This window comes from Symphodus melops (assembly GCF_947650265.1).
Source record: "Symphodus melops genome assembly, chromosome: 5".
Classification (NCBI taxonomy): domain Eukaryota; kingdom Metazoa; phylum Chordata; class Actinopteri; order Labriformes; family Labridae; genus Symphodus; species Symphodus melops.
This window is the reverse complement of record NC_136695.1, coordinates 12928954-12952488: the sequence shown is the minus strand read 5'-3', so window position 1 is coordinate 12952488 and position 23535 is coordinate 12928954. Positions and strand designations below refer to the sequence as shown.

The 23535-nt window shown below is 37.1% G+C and overlaps 3 protein-coding genes across 3 annotated transcripts; all 3 read right to left on the bottom strand.

Moving 5' to 3' along the window:
* Positions 1-1639: 1639 nt before the first annotated feature.
* On the bottom strand, positions 1640-6461 carry LOC306823312 (sulfotransferase 2B1-like). Its single transcript, XM_079342769.1, has 6 exons — positions 6225-6461; positions 5390-5598; positions 5111-5237; positions 4598-4692; positions 3369-3549; positions 1640-2906 (listed from the first exon to the last, which is right to left on the bottom strand). Exons 1-6 carry the CDS (start codon positions 6361-6363, stop codon positions 2791-2793), a joined length of 867 nt encoding a protein of 288 aa, XP_079198895.1. The 5' UTR covers positions 6364-6461; the 3' UTR covers positions 1640-2790.
* A 1141-nt stretch (positions 6462-7602) lies between these two features.
* tmem147 (transmembrane protein 147) lies at positions 7603-13857 on the bottom strand. Its single transcript, XM_079345139.1, has 8 exons — positions 13742-13857; positions 12484-12585; positions 11539-11608; positions 11252-11317; positions 10955-11091; positions 10139-10223; positions 9785-9906; positions 7603-8348 (listed from the first exon to the last, which is right to left on the bottom strand). The coding sequence occupies exons 2-8, from the start codon at positions 12558-12560 to the stop codon at positions 8228-8230; spliced, it is 678 nt and encodes a 225-aa protein (XP_079201265.1). The 5' UTR covers positions 12561-12585; positions 13742-13857; the 3' UTR covers positions 7603-8227.
* A 6821-nt stretch (positions 13858-20678) lies between these two features.
* Positions 20679-22845, bottom strand: LOC306823481 (uncharacterized protein). Its single transcript, XM_079343040.1, has 4 exons — positions 22440-22845; positions 22045-22342; positions 21171-21388; positions 20679-20783 (listed from the first exon to the last, which is right to left on the bottom strand). Exons 1-3 carry the CDS (start codon positions 22721-22723, stop codon positions 21191-21193), a joined length of 780 nt encoding a protein of 259 aa, XP_079199166.1. The 5' UTR covers positions 22724-22845; the 3' UTR covers positions 20679-20783; positions 21171-21190.
* Between the last annotated feature and the right edge of the window lie 690 nt (positions 22846-23535).

The following is a 23535-nucleotide window of genomic DNA, read 5'->3' as shown; positions in this document are numbered from 1 at the left end:
CTTACCTTTTGTTATCTTATCTGGCATGCTGTTTTTGCTGATCCTGTGCAAAATAGGTTAGGTGTCATATACAGTATGATGTTTTGCATTGGTATGTATATTTTGTTTATGTGGACCTGTTTTTGTGTTTGTATGTATTGAAGTGAAAGTAGCTAAATGTTTGGCAGAACTTTGAGTGCAGGAAAAAAGTCAGCAAGGGGAGAACAAAGTCTATTGTATCGTACAGATCGAGAGCACTGACACATTCGACAAAAGAATACTGTAAAATAAAATTATTCAAGGTTATGATGGTATGTTTGTATTCATACTGATACATATATTACCAGTAACATAAATTATTGGTTTATATAGTGGTCTGTTGTAGAAGTTTACAAAACGCTTCCCTTCAGTTTAGTGTCAGTTTTTTTTTTTTTTTTTTTGCATTCCTGAGATTTCAGGTCTGTAATTTAGGATTTAAGACAAACTCACACCAACACAGTATATTATTTCATTATTATTATTATTATTACATTCTAAGATTAGAGAGTGTCTTTACCTTCATTTTCTTGACTGTTAAGTAAACTCTATTTACTCTTCAGATGTATGTTTTATCTCAATGCAGGACTGCTTGTATTCACATCCAGACGACAGAGAACAGGATAGTGGACTTCTATTTTGTCCATAGTCTGAGTAGAAGGCCTTGCTCTTTAACATCTCTTACTGCTTCGTGCATGTCAGATTGTCTGCGGACAGACTGGTCTGAACTTGTCTGCAGAAAAAGGCCACATTTTTCAAGCATTTGCTTTTCAGCTGCTGTGTGAGCAAAGCCGAACAAAGGAACTTCAATGACTGAGCAGTGAAAAGCGAGGTGGAATTACTAAATCATTTTACATCTCTGCCTAATGGAGCTGTACCCGCCCTTTGTCCAGACAGCTCAAGCTTAGCAACATAGCTCACCTTTGTTTCTCAGCAGGTTTAAAAAGGGAATGACTCTGCCGACCTTCTTTCTTAAAAACTGAAAAAAATAAACAAATAAATAAATAGCAGCTGGACTACTGCAGCTTCTATGAATCATGTTAGGGTGCCTGCATTGTTGGCATCAGGTTCAATGGTTTCTTCAAGTATGAACAACACAATAAGTGATTAAAGCTTCTAAAGACAAGGATGGTGATACCCAACTAAAAACCATTAAGGGTCCTGACAACAGTACAGAGTTCTGCTAACATTGTGACGACAAACTTCAGTGTCTTTGAAACCTTATCCGATAGATGAGAGTATTTCTTAATCACGACAGATGTTTCGTCCTATTGTGTAGGCTAACAAGCACTGACATGAGGTAAGATAAGATATAAGATACAAAGGTCCTAAAAGGAATGAAAACACATAACACATTGCATTCTTGGTTAAAAAAAATGTTTAAAAAAATTAAAAACAACACTCATAGTTTAATATAATAATTGTAATTTGACATTTCAATTTTTTTTTTTTTAGTATTCTCTTTATCCTTTCCACCTTCTTTCCCCTCCTCCCTATCCCCAGTCATATCCAGGAAGTGCTGATTACTCGGGATATTAACAACAATTCTTATGAGCTAAAACTGCTTTGCATCAATTCAAAGGTATATAGAGCAGAAGCATGAAGAGAAAAAAAGAGCAAGGTAGACCAGATAATATAAATTTAATACAAAATATAAAACCAACTCTTATTTCCAGGTAATCAGATAATGGAGAGGGTCATGAGATCAGTAAGACTCAACCAATCATTAGCATGATAAGACTGGATACCAAAAAAGGATCAAATATTAAAATAAAAATAGCATTCAACTTTAAAGGTCATCTCAGAATCCTGTTTCTGGTGGAGAAAACATTGAGGTTTATGGCTCGGTCATCAAAATGTTTCAGATGTCTGCAACGAGCTAAATATCATTTTCGAATGGAATTCACTCTAAGTAGTTAAAAAGATTTCAAAGTCATTTGTCTTCCTCTAAATAGTGCGTCTACATGCCCTCACTGCTCTTTTCTAATCACTCTTCAATGCTATCACTGCAGTCTATAAAAGTTTTTTTTTTATCTAACTGTTGGTTTTAAACAGGTGTGACTCCACGTACCATTACAGCCAAACAGGAGTCGAATGCTTTAATAACAAAACTATTAATACAACAGCTGAATTATTAAAAGTCATCAAAGGACTCAAGTCAAACTGAAGCACAGAAAGAAAACGAAGGTAAAATATGGATGAGTAATACAGAGTTTCTTTGATTTAAATTGTTTTCTACTTAAATTTTGTTTCCTTCAGCCAGTCAAGTCGCTTCACAATTTTGTGTTTCCAACAGAAAAGATCAGAATGACCTTGACCACTGATCTGCGCATCAGTTTATCCTAAAGTACAGTATACGTTGTAAACTTTAACATCACTTGTTTGTACTTCGATTAGAATAACATTGATGAGTTTATGTGTTGATATTGAGGATTGAAGGGTTGAACATACATTTAGACTGTAATAATGAGGTTGTTTCTGTGTATGTAATAAGTTTCGACTTCTTCCCCCTCATTTTCCAATGTGTCAATTAAAGTAATTTGTTTTCATCTCTTTTTTACATGTTCAAAAATGTGTAATGGATGCTCGGATTCAATTTCAAAATGATTCCTTTCAGTGTCCACAAGAATGGGACCTTCAAACCAAAGAGTAACTGAAACACGTACATAACACGAGCTACACAATTATTTTACAAAGTAATCATTAGTAGTTACAAACTATGAAATATTAAACGATACTTATCAAAACTAATCTGCACCAACACCTGCGTGTAGCTTAGTCCAGACTCCAGGGCAGAGTGAAGCTCTCATTCTCCAGCTCTGTGTGAATGACTGACTTGAATCTGGCCAGCTGCTCTGAGCTGAAATGGTTTTTCCAGTCTCCTACAACACCTAACACACAAACACACCATGACACTCACATAATATCAACAAAATCATCAACATTAGAATGTATGGAAAACTTAGATTTTCAAATTCAGATACATCTAGTTTGAATGTTTCTGGACAGATATCATATTTATACTTTGAAGTGTAAAGTCAGTTCTGATGTGTTTGTTAGTTGATACGGAGGCTATAAAAACAGAACGTATTTATATCTTGGTTCTAGCTTTTTAAAATGTATCCCCCCTTCATTCACCTGGTTATTCCCTTTTTGTGTTTTCTGTAAAGCCTATTCATTTACTTTCTAAAGACAAAAACATGCATCCTCAATCAGAAAGAACAATTAAGTAAACGCATCATATTGCTATCTGCTTGTGTCTAACTCTTGATAAGTAATGGTTATTAACAGGTCAACTAGGTGGTTGTACCGAACTGAATGGGTGACAAAAGTTGAGGACTTTGGGGCCATACCTTTTCTTAGGAATGGAGATTTTTCGTTGTCCAGGTACTTCTTGGGAACCAGGGAGAAGTTAGACATGTTGTTGGTCTTCATGGTCTTAAAGGAACAATGCTGTGATATCTTCTGGATGGTTTCCTCACTCAGATCCCGACCCAGGAAATCTGACATCCTCCTGAGAGCTGCTGGAAGGTCCTGGAAGGCACAAATGTTCTTTCAATAGAGTGAAGCAAAAGCTGTCCGTCTTTATGCAACTGTCTTTCTCTGAAGAACTTCAAGCCTGTTGCTCATAATACAACTAACAAGCTAACTGATTAACTGATTTTTATTGAAGAATGAGTTCTTTGTTTATTCGAATTGTTTTTTGTTTGACATGAACTGTGTATTTTTTACAGTAACTGTCAGAATCCCGCTCCACAAAGAGCTAATGACAGAGGGAGCATGTGACATGGGTAACTATAGCTCCGTCTCCACACAGCAGTCCAGTACGGATCGGTACAGTTTGGTTCGATTAAGCCCGATCCCGTTTGCGTTTCCACAGCCACCCATGCCCTATTTGGTAGGCGGCATGTAAGCCGCATGACGATAGCTGCTATGTAAATAGTGTCACATGATAGCAGCTAACCGCCAACAGCTTACTGCTAACTAATAAATTCAACAAAGGAGAAAAACGCAACACAAACAAAACCAACGCTGAAAGACATCCAGCAGTTCATCCACTCTGTCACTGACATGTGACTCTTTATTACAAAAATCATATCAAGCTTTGTTTCAGAGAAGGCTGTGTGCGGCGAGGAGAAATACAGATGTAAACAATCAGCTGTGTATTACAGTCAATGGTTTAAACACGGGGGAGTTTTGTTTACTGACGTAACACGGGAAGTAACGATTATTTCACCCAATCAACGAACTGCAGTGTTTAGCTCCACCTTTTCGGGTCGGCTCGACATTCTTGGCACCCCAACGGAAGGGTCCCAAAAAGTGGGATGGTATGGATCGTTTTTTTTAAATCTTTCCCGGGATTAATCTATGGAAAGGCCGGAAAATGCACGGCGTACTGAGACGAACCGAGCCGAACCGCTCGGTGGAAACAGGGCTGTGACTGTGTGCACGCTAGAAAAGGACACAACCATGGACTGTTCAATCAGCCAATAGGAAGGCTAGGGTCTGAAGCAGCTTCCAAATAGGTGACAGTATGGTCAACAAACCAGAGCATTTTCAACCAGCTATTTGTGTGTTTTACCTGAACCATTTCTTCATATGTGATGAACATGATTCGGTCTCCCAGTTCGGAGTGTTTCCAGCTCTTCAAATGTTCGGTCCATTTTCCAAACAGCACTGCAGAAAACACGGACAAAATCAAACAGAATACATTCAGCCATTTGTCTACGTTGGAAAAAGCAACGACTAAAATAAATTGGGGGAGGTTGATTGTGGTTAGAATTATAATGTAATCATTTTGTTAATACTGAAATCAAGACACAATAACTTGTCATCAAAGCTTGAGCTGATCTAAACCAACAACAGCCTTTCTGAAAGTGCTCGTCCACATGATAATAACCGACGGCTCTCTCATTAAATGGAAAGCAGGAATAATATAGCAAATCTGAACATTTTATCTTGATTATCTACACATCATAATCATTAAAATACAAAGTAGAAAATAAACTGATGAATATCCAGCCCTACAATATTCTACTGCTTTTACATTTTTACATTTATCAGAGTTTCATTTGGGTGGGATGGGAATTCTGACCTCTTCCCTCCAGGAATGTGTTCATGAACTCATCAAATGTTCCTGGATCTGGAAGGAATCCTGCCATTTGATGAAAGAAATACGAAGACACCAAGACGTCTTTGGGGTTCCTCATCACGTAGATCACCTACAGCAAAAAGACAGGTGTGACTTGTGATATGTCTACTTTAAATGAAATAAAACAAATCCATGAGCTCCTCTGATAAACCATTTCTTCAAAATAAACAACATTTTCTGGGATGATATATGAACCAATAAGTGAAGCCTCCGCCCAGCTACCTTGGCCTTGGAGGTGTGGAATGACGGGGGTATGAGGTAGTAAGGAAAATGTGAGACCATCGCCCGAGGAGAAGCCATCTTATCTACAACCACTTCTAGTCTTTTCTCCTCCAGCCAGGGGACCCTGTCCCAGTTAGGGATGCTTTTTATGGGGGTCAGATCTCCTCCATTGAGCACCAGAGGAAGGATTTCCTGCATCCAGACAGTCCCTGCAGAGAGGCATAAAACAGCAGTAATAATTTCTATTATTAGGCCAAGCTAAGAACACAGAGATACAGAAACAAAGTCTGACTTTAAAGTTGCCATTTAAGACAAAATTAAAACAGCTGAAACCCTTCACACCCATGAGCCAGGTGTTTCCCCAAATTAACTCTACATTCATGCATAATCAAAGGTGAACCGAATTTGCAATGTAGCAGTCTACAGGGAACACTTTCAGGATTCCTTCATTATCATTTTGGATGATCATTAAAACTATGACTCTCAGGAAAGTTATGGAGTTACGATGACAAGTATAGTTACTTTACAGGGTCATGTTTACTGACAAGACTTAATAGTAGATGAACAACAAATCTGTGCACCGTCCGCAGACACTTTGCTCAGGAAAAAAGGCTGATAAGCTCCTTTACAGATATCAGCCATACTGAGCTGTCAGACACTCTGCAAAGACCGAAGGAAGAAGCAGAAACATTTCTGCAACTGCTGGCACACCACCGACATGCTGACTGACTGACAGACAGAACAGAAAAGTAAGAACCAAGTTAAAAGTAAAATGAGAACTTTTTTTTTTTTAAATCACCATGCAACTTGTACCAAACCCAAACTGAACACTGACCTGACTTCGGATACACGACAGCTATGACATCATCGTCTTTAAACGTAAAGTCCTGCGCAAACTTTAGACTTTCCAAGGAGTGAGTCTCTTTAGGAAGCAGAAGTCCATGGTACAGCAGATACATCTCATCAGAAGACATGGTGTTTCGAGGATAATTGAATCCAAGTGCCTTTCAGTATGCAAACACGGAAAGAGATCTCACTTCTGCGGCGTTCAGATACGTAGGAAAATTGCAACTTCACAACATACACGCCCAAACAAAATAGTGAAACTGAAAGATGATCTTTTAAATATAAGAGCTCACATTTAAGTTTTATTTTATTTTCAGACTCATTTTGTAATTGTGTTTTATGATAGCGGACTACAATGAAGTCTACCTCGAGTAGCCTACAAGTTAGCTCGTTTCCCACAAAAGAAGAACACCATGAATGCAGCACATACATTTTTCCCAGATCGGCACCAAAGATTAAATTACCAAGATAATTACATGTTTTTAAAAGGAGGAAGAAAACCTTTTAGAAAAAGTTTTGAAAAAGTGTCCTTGAACTAAACACTGATGTAATTTACGTGCCCCAAACCATATGTGATGCAATCATCACATATGGTTTGACACTTGATCCGTTTCCATTGTCTTCTCCTTGTCCTCAAGGAGACCAGTCTATATCTGGACATTATTTTTATTTTCTTTATCTCCAAATTCTGCTTTATTTGTGACTCTCATTAAAAGAGAAAAGAGGCTGGTAACAACTCTGAGCAACCAAAGACTTAAGTGGAGTGCAGTGAGAGAAAAAAGACATTTAGAAAATGTTATTCTGATGGCTGACACCCGGGATCAGTTCAAAAATAAAAACTAGAGGCTTGATTCTTTCTCCTTTTAAGACTTTCACCTTTCATGCAAAATGAAGATAACATCGAGGTTCAGTATGTCAACACAACAAATAACTTGAAGTTAAAAATACCATATTAGGATGTCACTGAATTATAATAAGTATGCAAAGAAAAATAACAAAAAAAACAAGAGATGAGATCCAAATTGTTAGAGTATCATTGATAATGGACAGCTTGTTTGGACAATTTGAAACGTAGCATTGTGGTGAAGGCTAGGGACAATACTCATGAATAGATAGTTTCATTTATCACAAGAAAGCAGCTTCAAAAAGGTTTAGGATTCACAAGACATTTTATTTTACAATCTACCTAATTGATTATACGCGTTCATAATATATCTAAATATGTTATCTTTTAACATAATGTGGAAAAAAGTAAAGACTTTCAGTTAATGTTTGTTTTGAGTTGGCATTACACAAATAAAGGTTAAAGACCTACAGCAGGAGTTAGACAGCACATGGCCTCAACAATAAAACCTCTGGGACTGAGATTAGACAAAAACATATTTATTAATCAAACGTCAAAATCAAAGATGCTTATGACTCCACAAGTTGTACTTTTAATGCAGAGAGGATCTCATTATTACCCTAATGAGAACTGCACTCAGGAATTTTTTAATATTTCTTCAATAATAATAACAATCTTGCTACAGTCATATTTGAACTACTTGTTAATAACTACCTGTTTGATATAAATAAACATTTGTGGAAACAGTTTACTATAAAAGGAAATATCACTGTTATTTATCTCTAATAAATGTTCTTTTTAATCTAATCACCTCCACTGGCTCATTAGACAACACATAGAAAAGAATTAAGTTATCTGAAGTCTCAGTTCATTTGTGGTCCTACTGATATAAAATCCACTCTTAAAAAACATCACAGTTTAGAGGACTGACAACAAACCAGACAAACTGGTTGGTTCAGGAGTTGGCAGCTTGTTGGTTGGACTGGTTTGTTCAACCAGTCCAATTACCAAACACAAACAAGTGTGAGTCTTTGGTGTTGGGAAGTTGTATAAAGACTCAAAAGACCTCAGGAGTCAATTAATGATTTTATGACAAACCCCAGGTTCAGTCTGGACCAAAGAGACGTATGCAGGGTGCTGAGTGTTACTTAGTTGCTGTGGACCAGAGTGACAAAGAGAAACAGTGAGCAGAGAGAGATGGCACCGGTCAGCACAGCTTTCACCAGCAGGACGGTCCAGCTGCCCAGCAGGAAGACGTGGACAAACAACCTGCAAAAAAAACACGGAGGAATAAGTCAACAACTATGTGACAGAACAACAGTGAACTGTTCTCACACCGGTCAGAGTGAGTTTATTTAAAGATACATCTCTCAGCTCGAACTGTCACAGATGAACACTGTCTATTTCATCAAATGATGAGCGTAAAGTTTCATCATACCTTGTGTAAATAAACAGAAACTATTGCTACACCAAACTACATGAATGAATACAAACTCAACCAAATGGTCAGCTGGTCATCTCATTGGTCCCTCTTTTTTTTTTTCTTTTTTTTTTTTCTCAAATTCAGAACATCAGAAACCCTTAATATCTTTCATTGGTAAAGACAAACATGTTTGATTACTCTTTCAAAAAGTAAAAAGGAAAACAAATAAGAAGGCAACAGACTGTAAATACAACAAGTGTTAGATATACATTATTATTTTGTTCTACGGGAAAGTATCCCTCACCTACCATTGGATGTATTTTACTCTAAACGTTCTGTTAATTACTCAGTCTCTTTGCTTGATTCTAATCTCAACCAAGTGCAATAATCGCAATAATAATCATTGCCTTTTTTTGTATATTTTTTTTCTGCTTCTTCCATACATATTTTTTGTATATTTTTTTCCAACGGAAGAGTGTTATATTATTTATGCTATATTATTCTTTACATTGTTACCTTTTGTTACCTGCTACATTTTTATTGTTTTTATTTTTATTGTATATGCTGCTGGAACCTAAATTTCCTTGAGGGAGTCATCCCAAAAGGATCAATAAAGTTCAGTCTAAGTCTAAATAAAGGTCAGCCTGTTTATAAAATGTACATTGTTAAAGCAGGATACATATTTTTTCTGATTACACAGCAACAATAATGACTGCATAATAATGAACAAACAGACTACACTAAGCCATGACATTTATTTATTTTTCAAATGTTGTAACAGGTTTATTATTGTCTATAAAAATAACAGTTTCATATATGTCGCTTCCTCTTGTGCTCATCCACCAGATGGAGCCAGTCTTACCATATATGTCCCCGCCCACTTCCATGGGCTGGGGTTATTGATTATTTTCACTCATGTAACTAGTGCCCCCCTGTGGTTTACAAAGTGAAGTGCAGCCACCTTGTCAGTCAACCCTGGATCAAGTGATCTGTCTGTAAATTAGAATTTCTGCACCTTAAATTACACTTTGCTCTTAAAGATGTGACCACTCAAACAGATCTGGAAACTACACCGTCCCTCACCATACCCTCTACCTGCGTATTGGAACAAAAACCATTCTCCTTCAACAAAGTCCATCATGGTGACCTCAGTTCAATTACTGCCGTGTTGTATTGTCTTTGTTTGATTCCAAACAATCAGGATACCTGTACTAATGTTAATGTTTAGCGTGTGTATGTGTGTGTGTGTGTGTGTATGCATGTAACCGCATGTCAGACTCACTCCATTAAGAAGGACTTGTAGACACAGAGAGCCAGCAGCACAGTAACAGGGAGTCTGAAGCTCTTGGGAAGGTCGTATCTGGTGAACATCCACACCACTGCTGCCATGGCGATATAATGGATCTACAAAGACAGAAATACTAACTTTAATTCATGGCTTTACACACTCCCGTCTCATACTTCAAAGCCCTCACAGAGGTAAAGAAAGACAGAACGACAATATTTCAACATACATCTGAAGCACAGACCAGAAATGATCGTCTCGTGGTTCTAATTTCAGTAGATGGCAGAAGATATGAAATGTGAGGTCAGATGGAGTGAAGCAGTGAAACAGTAGAGGAGGACAGATACTCACCAAACTAATGTTGGAGTCAAAGCTCATCTGAATGTATTTCCAGTCAAACTCGATCCCTCTAGCTCCCACCCACAGAGGAAGACACCTGTAGAAACACAACAGGACTCAGACTGTGAGCTTTAGTGTGATGAGTGATGCTCCCAAACCGTGCCTAAGCATGGTACACTTCCTTGGCCCTGGCATGGCTGGAAGAGTTGCGCTTTGACACGGTGCAGTTACTAATGCATGAGCACCAGGACATCAATGCAACGTGGAGATTAATCAGCCTATGACCAATTCTAGCCTTCCACTATCCAGATGTTCCTGAGTGTTATAGATGTATCCGACTAAAATGACAGTTAACGCAGTCATACACTCTGTCTTGTTTTCCAATGTACAGAGGCGGACATGACTATGCTTCCTTTTTTTGTCCTCCGCCTCAGTTCAATTCAATTCAAAACACTTTATTTGACCCTGGGGGGCAATTCAAATGCACACAGGGCAGCAAATGAACAGTGCAGATATATTAAAATATAACCAATGATAAAGTGTCAACAAAAGAATATGGTTTCAAAACGTAAGTACAAAAATTACAAAGTTACAAACACAAAAACGACTGTGTTGTAAACTAAGCATGCGTCATGACTACGTAAAGCCATGCGTGTGTTTGATGATATTTTGTACAAGAGCTCAGGCCCGGTTAGTCCTGGAGCAGTGTGACTTCAGGTCAAGGGCTAAACTAAAATGATTCAACACAGTACTGAGCAACTTTGCCAAGTGTGAGTGCGTCCTTAAACTAAACATGTTTCATCTGCATGAACAGTGTCCCCTGTTTACCTGGACATCACAAGTTCTGCTGTCGCCCAGCCCATCGCAGCCACCATGATCTTGTACTCTCCTTTACCAGCGTTACGAGACATCACGAGATGGAGGCCCAGCAAGTCTGCCAGGTCTACTGTTGCTTTCATGAATTCCTGGACGACAAACGCACACTTTAAAACCTCCTCGGCTTCAGGGGTATTTTATTTGCTTCTTTTGTTTTTGCATTTATACGAGCTCAAATCTGAAAGTTTGGGGGGGGAACACTGATCTTTCCATATCATGTTGTCACTGTAATGAAGATTCAACACTCACCCCTACGAAATCATAAACGCCCGCTCCTACTTCCCATGTCGGGAAGAAAGTAGCTAAGAACAGCATCTGAAACACAGAAGAAAACGCTGTTTTGCATTGAAGTGCTAAAAGAAAAATAATAATAATATAAAACAACCTATATCCCAAGATGAGTGACATCTGTGAAGCTCAGACATTATTTGCTTGGTTAAAAGACCTGATTTTGCATTATCATTGCAAATAAATGATTAGGCACTGAGCTTCAAAATGATGACAGATGTTTTTTAACGAATAGAAAACGCTCTCACCTTACAGAGCTGAACAAACAAGTACGTTGCTCCAGCCTGGACACATCTCCAGAAGGCGTTATACTCTGAGCTAAAGAATGACCACACACACACACACACACACACACACACACACACACACACACACACACACACACACACACACACACACACACACACACACACACACACACACACACACACACACACACACACACACACACACACACACACACACACACACACACACACACACACACACACACACACACACACACACACACACACACACACACACACACACACACACACACACACACACACACACACACACACACACACACACACACACACACACACACACACACACACACACACACACACACACACACACACACACACACACACACACACACACACACACACACACACACACACACACACACACACACACACACACACACACACACTTTAAGGACAGGACTTTCAAAGAAGCACAGAGCACAACATGTTCTCAATAAAACCAGGTGGTCTGAACAGAATGCTGAGGGGTCTTTCTTAACGTCTCAGGTGCAAAAACAGCAACAGAAACAAAGAGTTCAAGTAGTAAAGCAAAAGTGTGACTCCTTTAAAGTGCGCACTTCACAGTTCTGAGAGGATTATGTAGACCCCCTCTCAAACCTCGTCCATTACTAAGCAGATTATTGACCGACTTCTTAATCTCTCTCCACATTAGTACAGCAGAGGAGTACAAAAGAAACATGTCTGTATAAACAGAGATATAAAACTCAGCTGAACAGTTTATTTTAACTACTATTTACTAGTTTAGATTGGCTGATGGATATCTGACAGTCAAACATCATTAACTTGAATTTCTCTCAGGATCAATAACATATCTATCTATCTATCTATCTATCTAACAACCCATACTGAAGACACATCCTGATCCACATCACAGACACTTACAGGCCGCTGCACTTGTATGTTATAAAGTAAGGAAAATAGGCCAGAGCAAAGCAGTTCCCGAAGTGAAACAGCGTCATGATGCCAGGTCACAGAGAGAGATGCCTGCAGGGAAACGGATAAATAAACAACTTTACAGATCACCACATTATTTTCACTTATCATAATGGCTCATTTTGACACAAGACTGATCATCTCTACATGTACGGGAGTCTTTCTATTTCAGTGCCTGTTCAATTTCAACAAAGAAACACCTCATTCTACTGAAGTCCAACTGCTTGATTTTTTTTCTCTCCACCAAACATGGAGAGATGTGATGAGATGTGTAAACGAGCAGCGGAGACACGCGAGAGATCTAAATTATTAGTAAAGATATCTGAACTCGTCCTGAGGTAAAACATTTGTATTCTGTTGTTCAAACATAAACTATTCATTGTGTTGCATTATACTGTCTTCATTGGTTATCTTTAACAGTTTTTATTTTATATATATATATATATATATATATATATTATTATTATTATTATTATTATATATATTTTTTTTTTTTTTTAAATGGGAAAATAGAGCAAACTGTGATAAACAATGAAAACAAATATTCATGTTACTCATATAAAAATCTATAACTAATGGAAGGAATGAAAGCATCTTTTTGCAGTGCTCTTCAGGGTTGTATGTCTAAATGTCTCATTGGCTGAAAAAAACACTATCCCTCACAAAAACAGCACAAAGGCTTTTAAATGTAAATTTAACAATTATATGAAAAGGAGAGGAAAGCAGCAAAACCTTAAATCAGGTATCTGTTGTCTAAATCAATCTATTTTCTAATAATCCGTATTTTTGTGTTCATGTTCTAGCTCTTATCAGTAGACACATTTAATGATGTGAAGCTGATATATTTGATCATTTACTCAAATAACGTGTATTTATTAGATCAGTTTTAAATGGTTACCGGAAGTTACTGCTGCATGGTGGAGCTACATGGGTGGAAAAGGTTGAATAAGATCATTTACTGCAGAAATAGTAACGCGGTCACCATTATGTCCTGTGTTTAATTGTTTAAAAAGCCAAATCGTCATAAGAGGCTTTTTAAAACCAACATTAATTAAGTTTAAATGTGCTTTAACATGTCACTCACTCGGTGTGGACTCTATAAACAGCCAGCACAGATATAAGGTTGTTGTGTTTTATAAAACGAGATTTACTCCATTTCGTTTTCAACCACATGAAAAAAGTACAACATGTCAAAGTAAACACTTACTGTTGTTAAGGAGATCTGTGAAAAGACGGCCGTGCTGTTCTCTGCTTGAATGACGACCGGAAGTCACCTTGGTGTAACTCACAAATGCCTCCGACGAAATCACCGGTAGGAACTGAACATTTTTAGGGCCCGAAGCGCTGACCAGTGCGAAGGAACCTATTGGAATCCAAAAAAATATATTTTCGTCTTCATAGCATCACAGCATAGCTATCATAGCAAGAGGGATGCCATTAGGCTACTTGTTTAAAGTGTTAAACTTAAGTCATTCAATTTCCATATGTCAAAGGAAATAATTCACACAAGGCCTATACGTTTCATTTTCTTAGACTCAAAAAACACAACAAAAAATGCTGTTTCTACTATATCGAGCTTACTTAGAACAGAAATGTCTCAGTCAAGTGAAGAAAACCTTTATTAGGCTGCTCATACTAAAAATGAAGAACTCACTCAAATTACACATACTCTTTTTGTATATGAAGCACATGAAGCAGCTTTGTAAAAATGGTTATGGTTACAGGTTATTAAAAGTTAATGTTTTAACTCAATTCATAAATCATGTTTTTAATTAAATTACATAGGTCAAATGGCATCCTCACTCTCTTTGTATAATAATCTATCTAACACTTTGGTTACAATAAGCAACTAAGATACAGTCTTGAGCATCTAATATGTTTCTATGTTAAAAATATAAGAATAACATCAGACATAATCATGCAAGAATATGGAGTATTGTCAGTCTGCGAACTAAGTTGAAACCGGCCTCAACAATTGAACATGGAATGCTTTAAATTTTCATCTTTTTGTCTATCCATCAAACTTCAAGTTGTTATTCTTCTTCTAGGTTTTTAATTTTGGCACAGATGAAGTTTCTTTTTTCAGAGCAGTCCCTCGTGATCCATTTATTGGTATCAAATTTGGACAATGTCCCGCAGTGTTTCCTCTGGGACGGACAGCGAGGCAGCTGCTCCTCGTCCTCCACCTTCTCTCCATCGAGCCAAAACCATTCTCCTCCTAGGAAGCGCAGCCCCGTCCACACCTGAGACATACAAGGCAAACATTCATATCTCTGAGACTTGTTTTCTGATGGACTCTGACTTAGTTTGATGTTTCTTAGAGGGACCATCTATAAATGTGGCTTCTCCTTTTTGTTTATTTGACACTTAAAATCTCGGGCAAAAAAAAAAAAAAAAAACTTCTCATATTATCTAACACCAAAAAAGTCATTAATCATAGTAACATTATTCATTATCAGATTAGTAGTTTGAGTTAATGTTTTTCCTCTCAACCTTTCATGAAGTTTTTTAATTTACACAAATGTATCAGAGAAAAGGATCCCTGGTTTACATCCTGATTCAGCCATAAATGAAAAGGAATTATTGTCGACCAAACAACTAATCAAAAATACAAGTTTAGCGAAGTGGAGGACAGGAAGTACAAGTTAAACTGACGAGTAATTTTTCTTGTTTTGTCTCAATTTAACATCTCAAATTCACATGGCATAACTCTTTGGTTAATCACATGCTTTCTGTGACAAACTGTCACAGAAAGCATGCCTTTAACATCTCACAAACCAAAACTTTTAAGTTATTTTGTTCTTTAAAGACAATTAAAATGTGATTATTGTTTGCTAATGCCACTTTCACACTGTACCTCATCTGTGTCTGCAGTGCAGATCCTGTTTCTGACATAGTTGTAGTCTTTGTGTCTTAGGGTCAAGAGTCCGTAGGTGAGCTTACACAGCCCCCCGCTGTCACGCGGGCGTTCCATGTCATGGCAGTGCTGCAGTGCTTCCTCCCATGTCTTGTTCTCCTTCACCAGCACCAGGTTATCTCTAAGGCAGGCAGAAGAATGCTCGGTGGAGCATGTGCTGCCTTTTACCTGTCCTGTGTTATTAACAAGTGCACAGTCTTCTGGATGACTTGGTGCCCAGGTTGTCATATCGCAGCCTCTCCTGATAAAACAAATGAATTAGCTTTGCAACTGTATTTAACTTCATTTTTTCAAGATATTGACTCAGCACAAAGATAATTTCCAACACGACTTACCTCAGACTTATGATCTTCCAGGCTGAGGGATTCTGTGGGTCTTTGTGTGCACCAATCCAAACTTCTTTGATATTAAGGTTTGTCAAACGTGAAACCAGAGGATCGCTTAAAAAGTTCAAAGGAAGCAGGTCAATATTATCCTGCCTGCAGTTCTGTCTGGCATCAGTCCAATTTTTCTTTATTTTCATAACTGAAAATCTTCTTCTTAAGGTGTATGCTTTAAGGTACACAGCGGCCATGAGCAGGAGGTAGATGGTGAGCTGAGGGCGGCTTTTGTTCCTCATGACTGTCTTTACAACAAGTCAATTCAGGAGCTGTCACTCTGCCTTTTTAGCAGCTGCTCACCTGCTCACTCCCACATAGACACACCTCACCTGGTCCAGGTGACCACCTCTCCCTTACCAACAATATCATCATTTCTTTGTGTGGCTTTGTTGAATGCCTTTATTGGAGAGACAGGGCAGTGGATAGAGTCACAAATTAAAGAGAGAGAATAAGGAATAACATGCAGGAAAGGAGCCACAAGTCAGGCCCAAACCCCTGCCGCCCAGTCTGAAGATATCAGCCTCTGTATATTTTATTGTATTATTGTCATTGAATCTTATACCATTTAATTGTTTTAAACTGTTTAACCTTCTGCAACATATTTATCATCATACATCTTTACTTGTGTTTCATATTTTCAGTACACTGGATTTGATTTTCAAAGCTTAAAGATTGTCTTGAGCATCTATATTCATCTAGAGCACATTTGTTCATCTTACAGAAGTGCACCAATAACACGAGATTGTGAATTTTGCAGATCATTCATTTTCAAGCATGGGAGTTCAAGTCCTCCTTTGTTCTTTGGCAGTTACAGAGTTTAACATCTTAAACTTGTTTTTTTGATTTTAAACAGTTTTTTTATATATATATTTTTGACAAATGGACCCCAATATTCATTTATACAATGACATGAAAATGTTTTTAGTTATTCCGATTCAAAGAAACAATATCATATTAACACAATTTCCAACCTTGTGGGTTTCCATTTTAAAACAAAATCTGTTACTACTACAAACCAGGCTATGCATAATTGTTCAGTTTTATTTTGGTATCTAAATGTGAGAACATTTTAAGAAAAGATGTTTCTTTGTATCTGTTCCTAGCTGACAGTATTACCGCCATTAAGGTCAATATTAAACTTTCATCATAAAAAGCCCTCGCATGGATGGAGTAATATTAACATATTGAAGTGCATTTTTCTGTCTCTTGGTGGTAGAGTGAAATTAAAATATCATCTAATTCTTAATATTCACCCTCTTTTTAAAGGCAAAAGAAAAAAGGACTTTACAGCCACATGTCTTAGTTTTTTGCTTTGAAGTTTTGCAAGAAACTGATTTTTGTATCACAGTACTGACAACCTACATAATGTTCCCTGAATTATATTTTTCTGTTGTTGAGGTTAAGAGTGTTTAGAAAGATGGCAACAATATGCATATTTCATCTTAATACAAATATTTAAATATGGTCATTTGCCTGTAGCCTGATTTCCCCATTAAGCATGGAGACATTTTGAATATCTAGAAAATTTGAATCTGCCTCTCAGATTCAGAGAACAGACCCCTTCCCTTCACCACACATCACTGGATTTGTGTCCACCTCATTTTTCTGTTTATTTAGAGCATTATGCAAACACGCCAAAGACAAAGTTCTTCCCAGTATGAGATGAAGCTCCTTGGAAAAGTTCATCGAGGAGAACCCTGGAAAGGTAATTTTCTTTTAAAAATTGGCAAATTTCCTATTGAGTTTACAAATAGTATTATACGTCCATGAGGCTTTTTTGTAGGTGTTGTTATGATACATATATGAATATGCCCACAATCTATTTCCAGCATATTGTGGCAGGCCTACAGTGTACAGTAGCATATTATTAAACAAATCTAAATGTTAGAAATAAGTCAAAGTCTTCTTTCAAACAGGCAGAATCCAAACATACTGGTTTGAGAAAGGTGTCATGATTTAGTCTAATCTGGTTTTGAATATTTTTAGTGTTAGAGTTTCTTCTTTTAATTTTTCTCTTTCTTCCCTGGTGTTGCTTGTTTCTCTTGTGTGTTATCTTAGTGTCTCCTAGTTTAGTCTTTAATGTTTCCTGTGTTATTTTGTCATTTTGTATCCTTGTGTCCTTCTACGTTCTTGTGTTCATTATTCTTGTTGCAATCTGAAGTTCTCATGTGTCATTAGTGTTCCCTGATTTATGTTGTAGTTCTTGTCGTAGTTTCTTCCTGACTCACTTCGGGTGGCAGTCTGCTACCTGAAATGAGTCAGGAAGAAAAGTTGAAGATAATAATGAGAAGAAATGAAAATGTATTTTATGTCATGTAATTTGAAGGTTATTGTTAATATAACAAAAGAAGCCAAGAAAACTTTTAACATTTAAAAAGGCCCTATTTTTTTCCTACTTGCTCAACCTGATGATGCATCACATCACAGCTTATCGTCACCTTTTCTTTCAGAGGGAGGAGGATAGACGAGTTATCAGAAGTGACTGACTGACTGTATCGATAAATAGTTTTAAATCAAGAAAAGCTGAAAAACATAAACCAGCATAAATCTTTTTTTATTTTTATCATCTAATCTGGTCTGTAATTTGTTTTATCTGTCAACATGTAGTCATTGATTTCATCAGCAATGTGTTTGATGTTGTAAAATAACTTTTAAATGTATATTTGTATCAATCCTCCACTAAAGTACTGATTCAGGAGAACTTGAACCACAATGGAGGATGAAGGAATGGCCCTCACTCACTCACTCACTCACTTACTCACTCACTCACTCACTCACTCACTCACTCAAGCTTGATTCAAATGTACTCAAAGTATCTCCATTCTTCGAGGGGAAATCAGGCTTGATGCAAATAGCCGGCCAACATTTGCTGAAGTAAGGGATGATGATGTTTTTCTGTCCACCATCTTTTAAACCACATCTTTACAACTACAAAACATGACTCATTTACCATTAAATACCTCACTGTGTTTTTGTACAAAGGCAGAGCAGGCTCAAAGCTAAGTTTTCACTTTCCACTCTTAATGTTGATTGTAAATGACTTATCACCTTAACTTTTAAATTAAAACAACATCTACATGACAATTACTCTGACCCATTTCAAATCACAAACATCTACTAACAATGTTGTTCTGTGTGTGCTCCACAAAACGGCCCGAGAGAAATGAGCATGGTCTCAGGTAAAATGCAAACTTGTTGCTGCAGGTATAATAACGGTGAGATGCTTAAAACCACACGATCCTTTAAAGATCCTGTCAGGAGTTTTCCTTTGGCTTTAAAGCAGAATGAAATGAACACAAATGCCTCTTTATTATTCTTAAAAGCAAACGTTGCCATTCGCGATACAATTGATTAGTTTTATTGTGATGATTAATGCCTGAAACAGTTGCTGCAGGGTAGGGGTCAGACAGAGGGAATACCACTAGTCAAAGAAATAATGTGTTTTTATGTTTGCCATGACAAACACTTTTAATGATTAATAAATTGTTACTTTGAAAAAAAAGTTCACTTACACGGACAGAACAAGATCCTTAAAGTGGTTTTCCACAGGGGGAACGAAAGTCACCACAAGATGGGGAGCTTTGCCTCTTATTTTGAAACTAAATGTTTCTTTTCTTGGAGTTAAAAGCCATAAAAGAGACATTTCTACAATTTATCTAAATTTTGTTTTTGTTTTTTGTTTTTAAATCAGATTAATAAATGATTACTGAGACCAAAATATTTGTAATTTATACAATTTAAGGGTTTAAAGTATAGCTATAGGTAGTCTGCTCAATCTGAAGAACAACAAGAAAGGTCCACTTTGAATACCTTTTTAATTCAAATGTTGAATTGTGTCACAATTGTTGTTTTTTCTTTGTTCATTTTTTAATAAAGGTAAATCAGGTTCTGAAGCCCCATTTTGTGTGGTTTTCAATCTTTGGCAAAAATATGTTTTTCTTAATATTGAATCCTCTACTTTTGGAAATATTGTAAGGACAGAAAAACATTATAAATTATAGAAAGAGTTCTGTCTGTTACACTACAAATTAAACAGCCTCAATAAACCAAAACCTTCTTTTATTTAACAGGGATACACAACAAGCGTGGCTTTATGAAATACAAAGTAGATGCCGTGCATACAAGTTTCTCGCTGTGGCTCATTTGCCACCCCTGATAGGTTTTAGGATTAAAAGAGAAGCCTTAGACATATGGAAATACAGAGACAGTGATACTATACAAATACAGATATTATAATACAAACAAATGAGAGCGCAATATGAGGCTAAACAGTCAAATGAGGATTTTAAGAGTCAGTGCTCGCAGTAGTGCTTCAGTTTCAGCCACTGATTGACATGTGTCTTTAATGAACCTTGAACTCTGTGTTTTCTCATTTTAGATGGTCATGTGTTCAACACATGTCTTCCTCTTACTAAGCCGGTAATTTAATATCAGCAAATACAGTTTTGTTGCTCTACAGTTTTCACCGGATGTAGCCCTTGTTCTGATTACAGTCTTTGTTGTATTGTTGCTGTCAGATTGATTCTTGAGCAAGGCGGTTCACACACTTAAAAATATGTTTTAAAAAGGAAAATTTAACAAATCTGTAAAAACTCTAAGATTACTATAAGACTAAGGTGCTATTTAATTGATCCATTATTTTCAGTGTCTATGTAATGACTTGATGGATGTAACTCTTATGCAAGATAAAAACTGAAGAAATATCATAAACTACTGTACTGCCTTTATGGTTATATCTTGTCTTAATAAACAAAACAAACATCAGTTGAGCTTCTGAAATAACAGCTAGAAAAATGTCACTTCACACATGTCATTTACATATTTTTCCTATTTCAGATAGGTGTGTTGTCTTTTATCATGTTCCCACGGTGTCTCGAGGACAGCTTCCTAAAATCAGTGACACTATGTAGTAAAAATCTTCTTGCCATCAGGAGGCGCAGGCCCGTCCACACCTGAGAAACAGAAAGCAAACCTTAACTGTTTTATCTTCGTGAGCTTAGACTTGTATCCATATAATACCGACTGCAGTTTGATGTTGCTACGGAGACCAAAGACATAAAAGTTTGATGTCTTTTATGCATAAAAATGTCATTTAAATGTTAATGTGTTATTTAAAATGGCAGTGGAAATAAAAATGAATGTATTTTTGCATTCTTTGAATAAAAAAGGATAAATAGATTTTAAAATAACATCTATGAAGGAATTAAAAGTTGAATTATTTTGCTGCCTATTCCATAAGATGTTTCTCTTTGTAATATCGGACCACAAGTTCAGAACTTCTCTTTCTTTACTTTAAAGATAAGTTTAATTATATAAAGTGAAAAAGAGTAGACTTTTACCACATTCAGTGTTGTTAGTTTTAGTCTAGGTTTTTGACACAGATGAAGTTTCTTTTTTCAGAGCAGTCCCTGGTGATCCATTTATTGGTATCAAATTTGGACAATGTCCCACAGTGTTTCCTCTGGGACGGGCAGCGAGGCAGCTGCTCCTCGTCCTCCACCTTCTCTCCATCGAGCCAAAACCAGTGTCCTCCTAGGAAGCGCAGCCCCGTCCACACCTGAGACATACAAGGCAAACATTCATATCTCTGAGACTTGTTTTCTGATGGACTCTGACTCAGTTTGATGTCTCTTAGAGGGACCATCTATAAATGTGGCTTCTCCTTTTTGTTTATTTGACATTTAAACAAAAAATAAAAAATTTCAGGCAATAAACAAAAAAAAAACTTGTCATATTATCTAACACCAAAAAAAATGTAATTAATCACAGCAACAATAGTCATGATCAGTTTAATAGTTTGAGTTAATATTTTTCCTCTCAACCTTACATAAAGTTTTTCAATTTACAAAAACGTTTCAGTTGAAACTAGGTAGCTGAAAAATAAATCAAACTAAATTAAGATTACATTTTTCACGGCAATACTTACTGCTGTCGTCCCAGAGCAAAGAATCCCGGGTTTACTTCCCAAATCAGTCATTAATGAAAAAAGATTTGTCAACCAAAGAATGAAATCATATATACAAGTTTTGTGAAGTAAAGGATAACAATTTTTAAAGCAAATTTATCTCAATTTTATTCTGTCTTTAAACCAAAACTCAAACTAAACTCGGGAGCAGGGAGCATGACACTTTGGTTAAGAAAATGTCTCCTGTGTCAAACTGTGAAATAAACTGCATCTCTTTCGATTCTTCTCGATTATTGCCACTCTCAAACCTCATCTGTGTCTGCATCGTAGATCCTGTCTCTGACATAGTTGTAGTCGTCGTGTTTTAGAGTCAAGAACCCGAAGCATGGCTTCCAGCTGTCACATTTGGTCTCCATGTCATGGCAGTGCTGCAGTGCTTCCTCCCATGTCTTGTTCTCCTTGACCAGCACCAGGTTGTCTCCAAGACAGGCAAAAGGATGACTTGCGGTGCATGGAATGCCTGTCACAAAACCACTACTCGGAAACAAAATTGCACATTCATCATCTGTAGAAGTTGGCTTCCAGAGCGTCTCCTCTCCACCACTCCTGAAAAACACATTAAGAATATCTTATCAACTGTATTTGACTTCATTTAGTCAAGAAATGTAATCACCATGAAGACAGTTTCAAACTGGATATTCACCTAAGACTTATGCGCTTCCAGGTTTTCTCATTATTGACGAGGATCCTGTAATTACCAACCAAGACTTTTGGTGAATAGGAAGCCAAAGTTGAAAGCATCCCTAATTGAAATGCTACCTCCGCAGGGATCAGGTCCACATATTTTAGCCTGCATTCCTCTCTGGCCGAAGGCCAGGATTTTGGTGCAAGGACAAACACATCTTGTCGTAAGACGACTGCTTCAAGGCACAAAGCAGCTGTGAGCATTGAGGTGATTATGAGCTGACAGCTTTTTTTCTCCATCATGAGGGCTCCTGTAGTCACAATGAGTTGAGAGGGGAGCTGTAGCTCTGCACTTATAGAGGCTGCATGCCTGATCACTCCCACAAAGAAACACCTGAGCCATTTAATCACCTCCTCTCACAAGATCAGAGTCATTGTTTTCATTTATTTTGGGGCTTGTGTGCCTTTATTAGAGAGGACAGTAGAAAAGAGAGATAAATTGGAGAAATACAGGAAAGAAACCCAGAGAACTATAGATGACAGGCCCTCAGCTTGCAGGATTACAGCCTCTGACCTCACATAAGACACAAGCAAACAAGCGCCAAAGCTAGATTGTTTTTTAAAATTCTCATCTGATGTTTTTGAAACTGGCAAACCTCTGTCACACATTTTTTGAAAAATGAATTATAAATTAAATACATAGCCTTTAGTGATTATCTGATGACAGAGATCATATCTACATTTCAATGTTTTCTGCATAATGTCTGATCAAATTATGGATAAACACTTGCAATCAGCCTAGGATAACTATCAGAAAATATATTGGGAAGTTTATTAATATTACAAGAACTTCATGATCGCATTGCAGAAACAGTCATCCAGTTTGTTCAGAAACTCATGAAAAATGGAATGGTTTGCTTGGCTGCAGTCTATGTTTTGTTATTGTGCTCTATATAAAAACACCTGATTTAGTTTTTAAAAAAGAAAAATCAAGTGGACACAAATTCAGTCATGTGCAGTGAAGGTCAGGATCAATAACTTTGCGTGAAGCCTGATTCAAATGCTCTACATTCAAAGTGTCTCCGCTCTGATGGTGAAATTAAGCTGAATGCAAA

What these genes read in the sequence shown, in the direction of transcription:
- LOC306823312 (XM_079342769.1), bottom strand. Translation starts at nt 6,363, where the DNA reads ATGTCTTCTGATGAGATGTATCTGCTGTACCATGGACTTCTGCTTCCT. An exon ending in TGTCGTGTATCCGAAGTCAG is followed by an intron (nt 5,599 to 6,224) that starts GTCAGTGTTCAG and finishes GCCTCTCTGCAG; the next exon opens with GGACTGTCTGGATGCAGGAA. An exon ending in ATCTCCATTCCTAAGAAAAG is followed by an intron (nt 2,907 to 3,368) that starts GTATGGCCCCAA and finishes TTTGTGTGTTAG; the next exon opens with GTGTTGTAGGAGACTGGAAA.
- tmem147 (XM_079345139.1), bottom strand. Translation starts at nt 12,560, where the DNA reads ATGACGCTGTTTCACTTCGGGAACTGCTTTGCTCTGGCCTATTTTCCT. An exon ending in GCGTTTATGATTTCGTAGGG is followed by an intron (nt 11,092 to 11,251) that starts GTGAGTGTTGAA and finishes TTTGTCGTCCAG; the next exon opens with GAATTCATGAAAGCAACAGT. An exon ending in TACAAGTCCTTCTTAATGGA is followed by an intron (nt 8,349 to 9,784) that starts GTGAGTCTGACA and finishes TTTTTTTTGCAG; the next exon opens with GTTGTTTGTCCACGTCTTCC.
- LOC306823481 (XM_079343040.1), bottom strand. Translation starts at nt 22,723, where the DNA reads ATGATGGAGAAAAAAAGCTGTCAGCTCATAATCACCTCAATGCTCACA. An exon ending in TGGAAGCGCATAAGTCTTAG is followed by an intron (nt 22,343 to 22,439) that starts GTGAATATCCAG and finishes TGTGTTTTTCAG; the next exon opens with GAGTGGTGGAGAGGAGACGC. An exon ending in ACGATGCAGACACAGATGAG is followed by an intron (nt 21,389 to 22,044) that starts GTTTGAGAGTGG and finishes TGTATGTCTCAG; the next exon opens with GTGTGGACGGGGCTGCGCTT.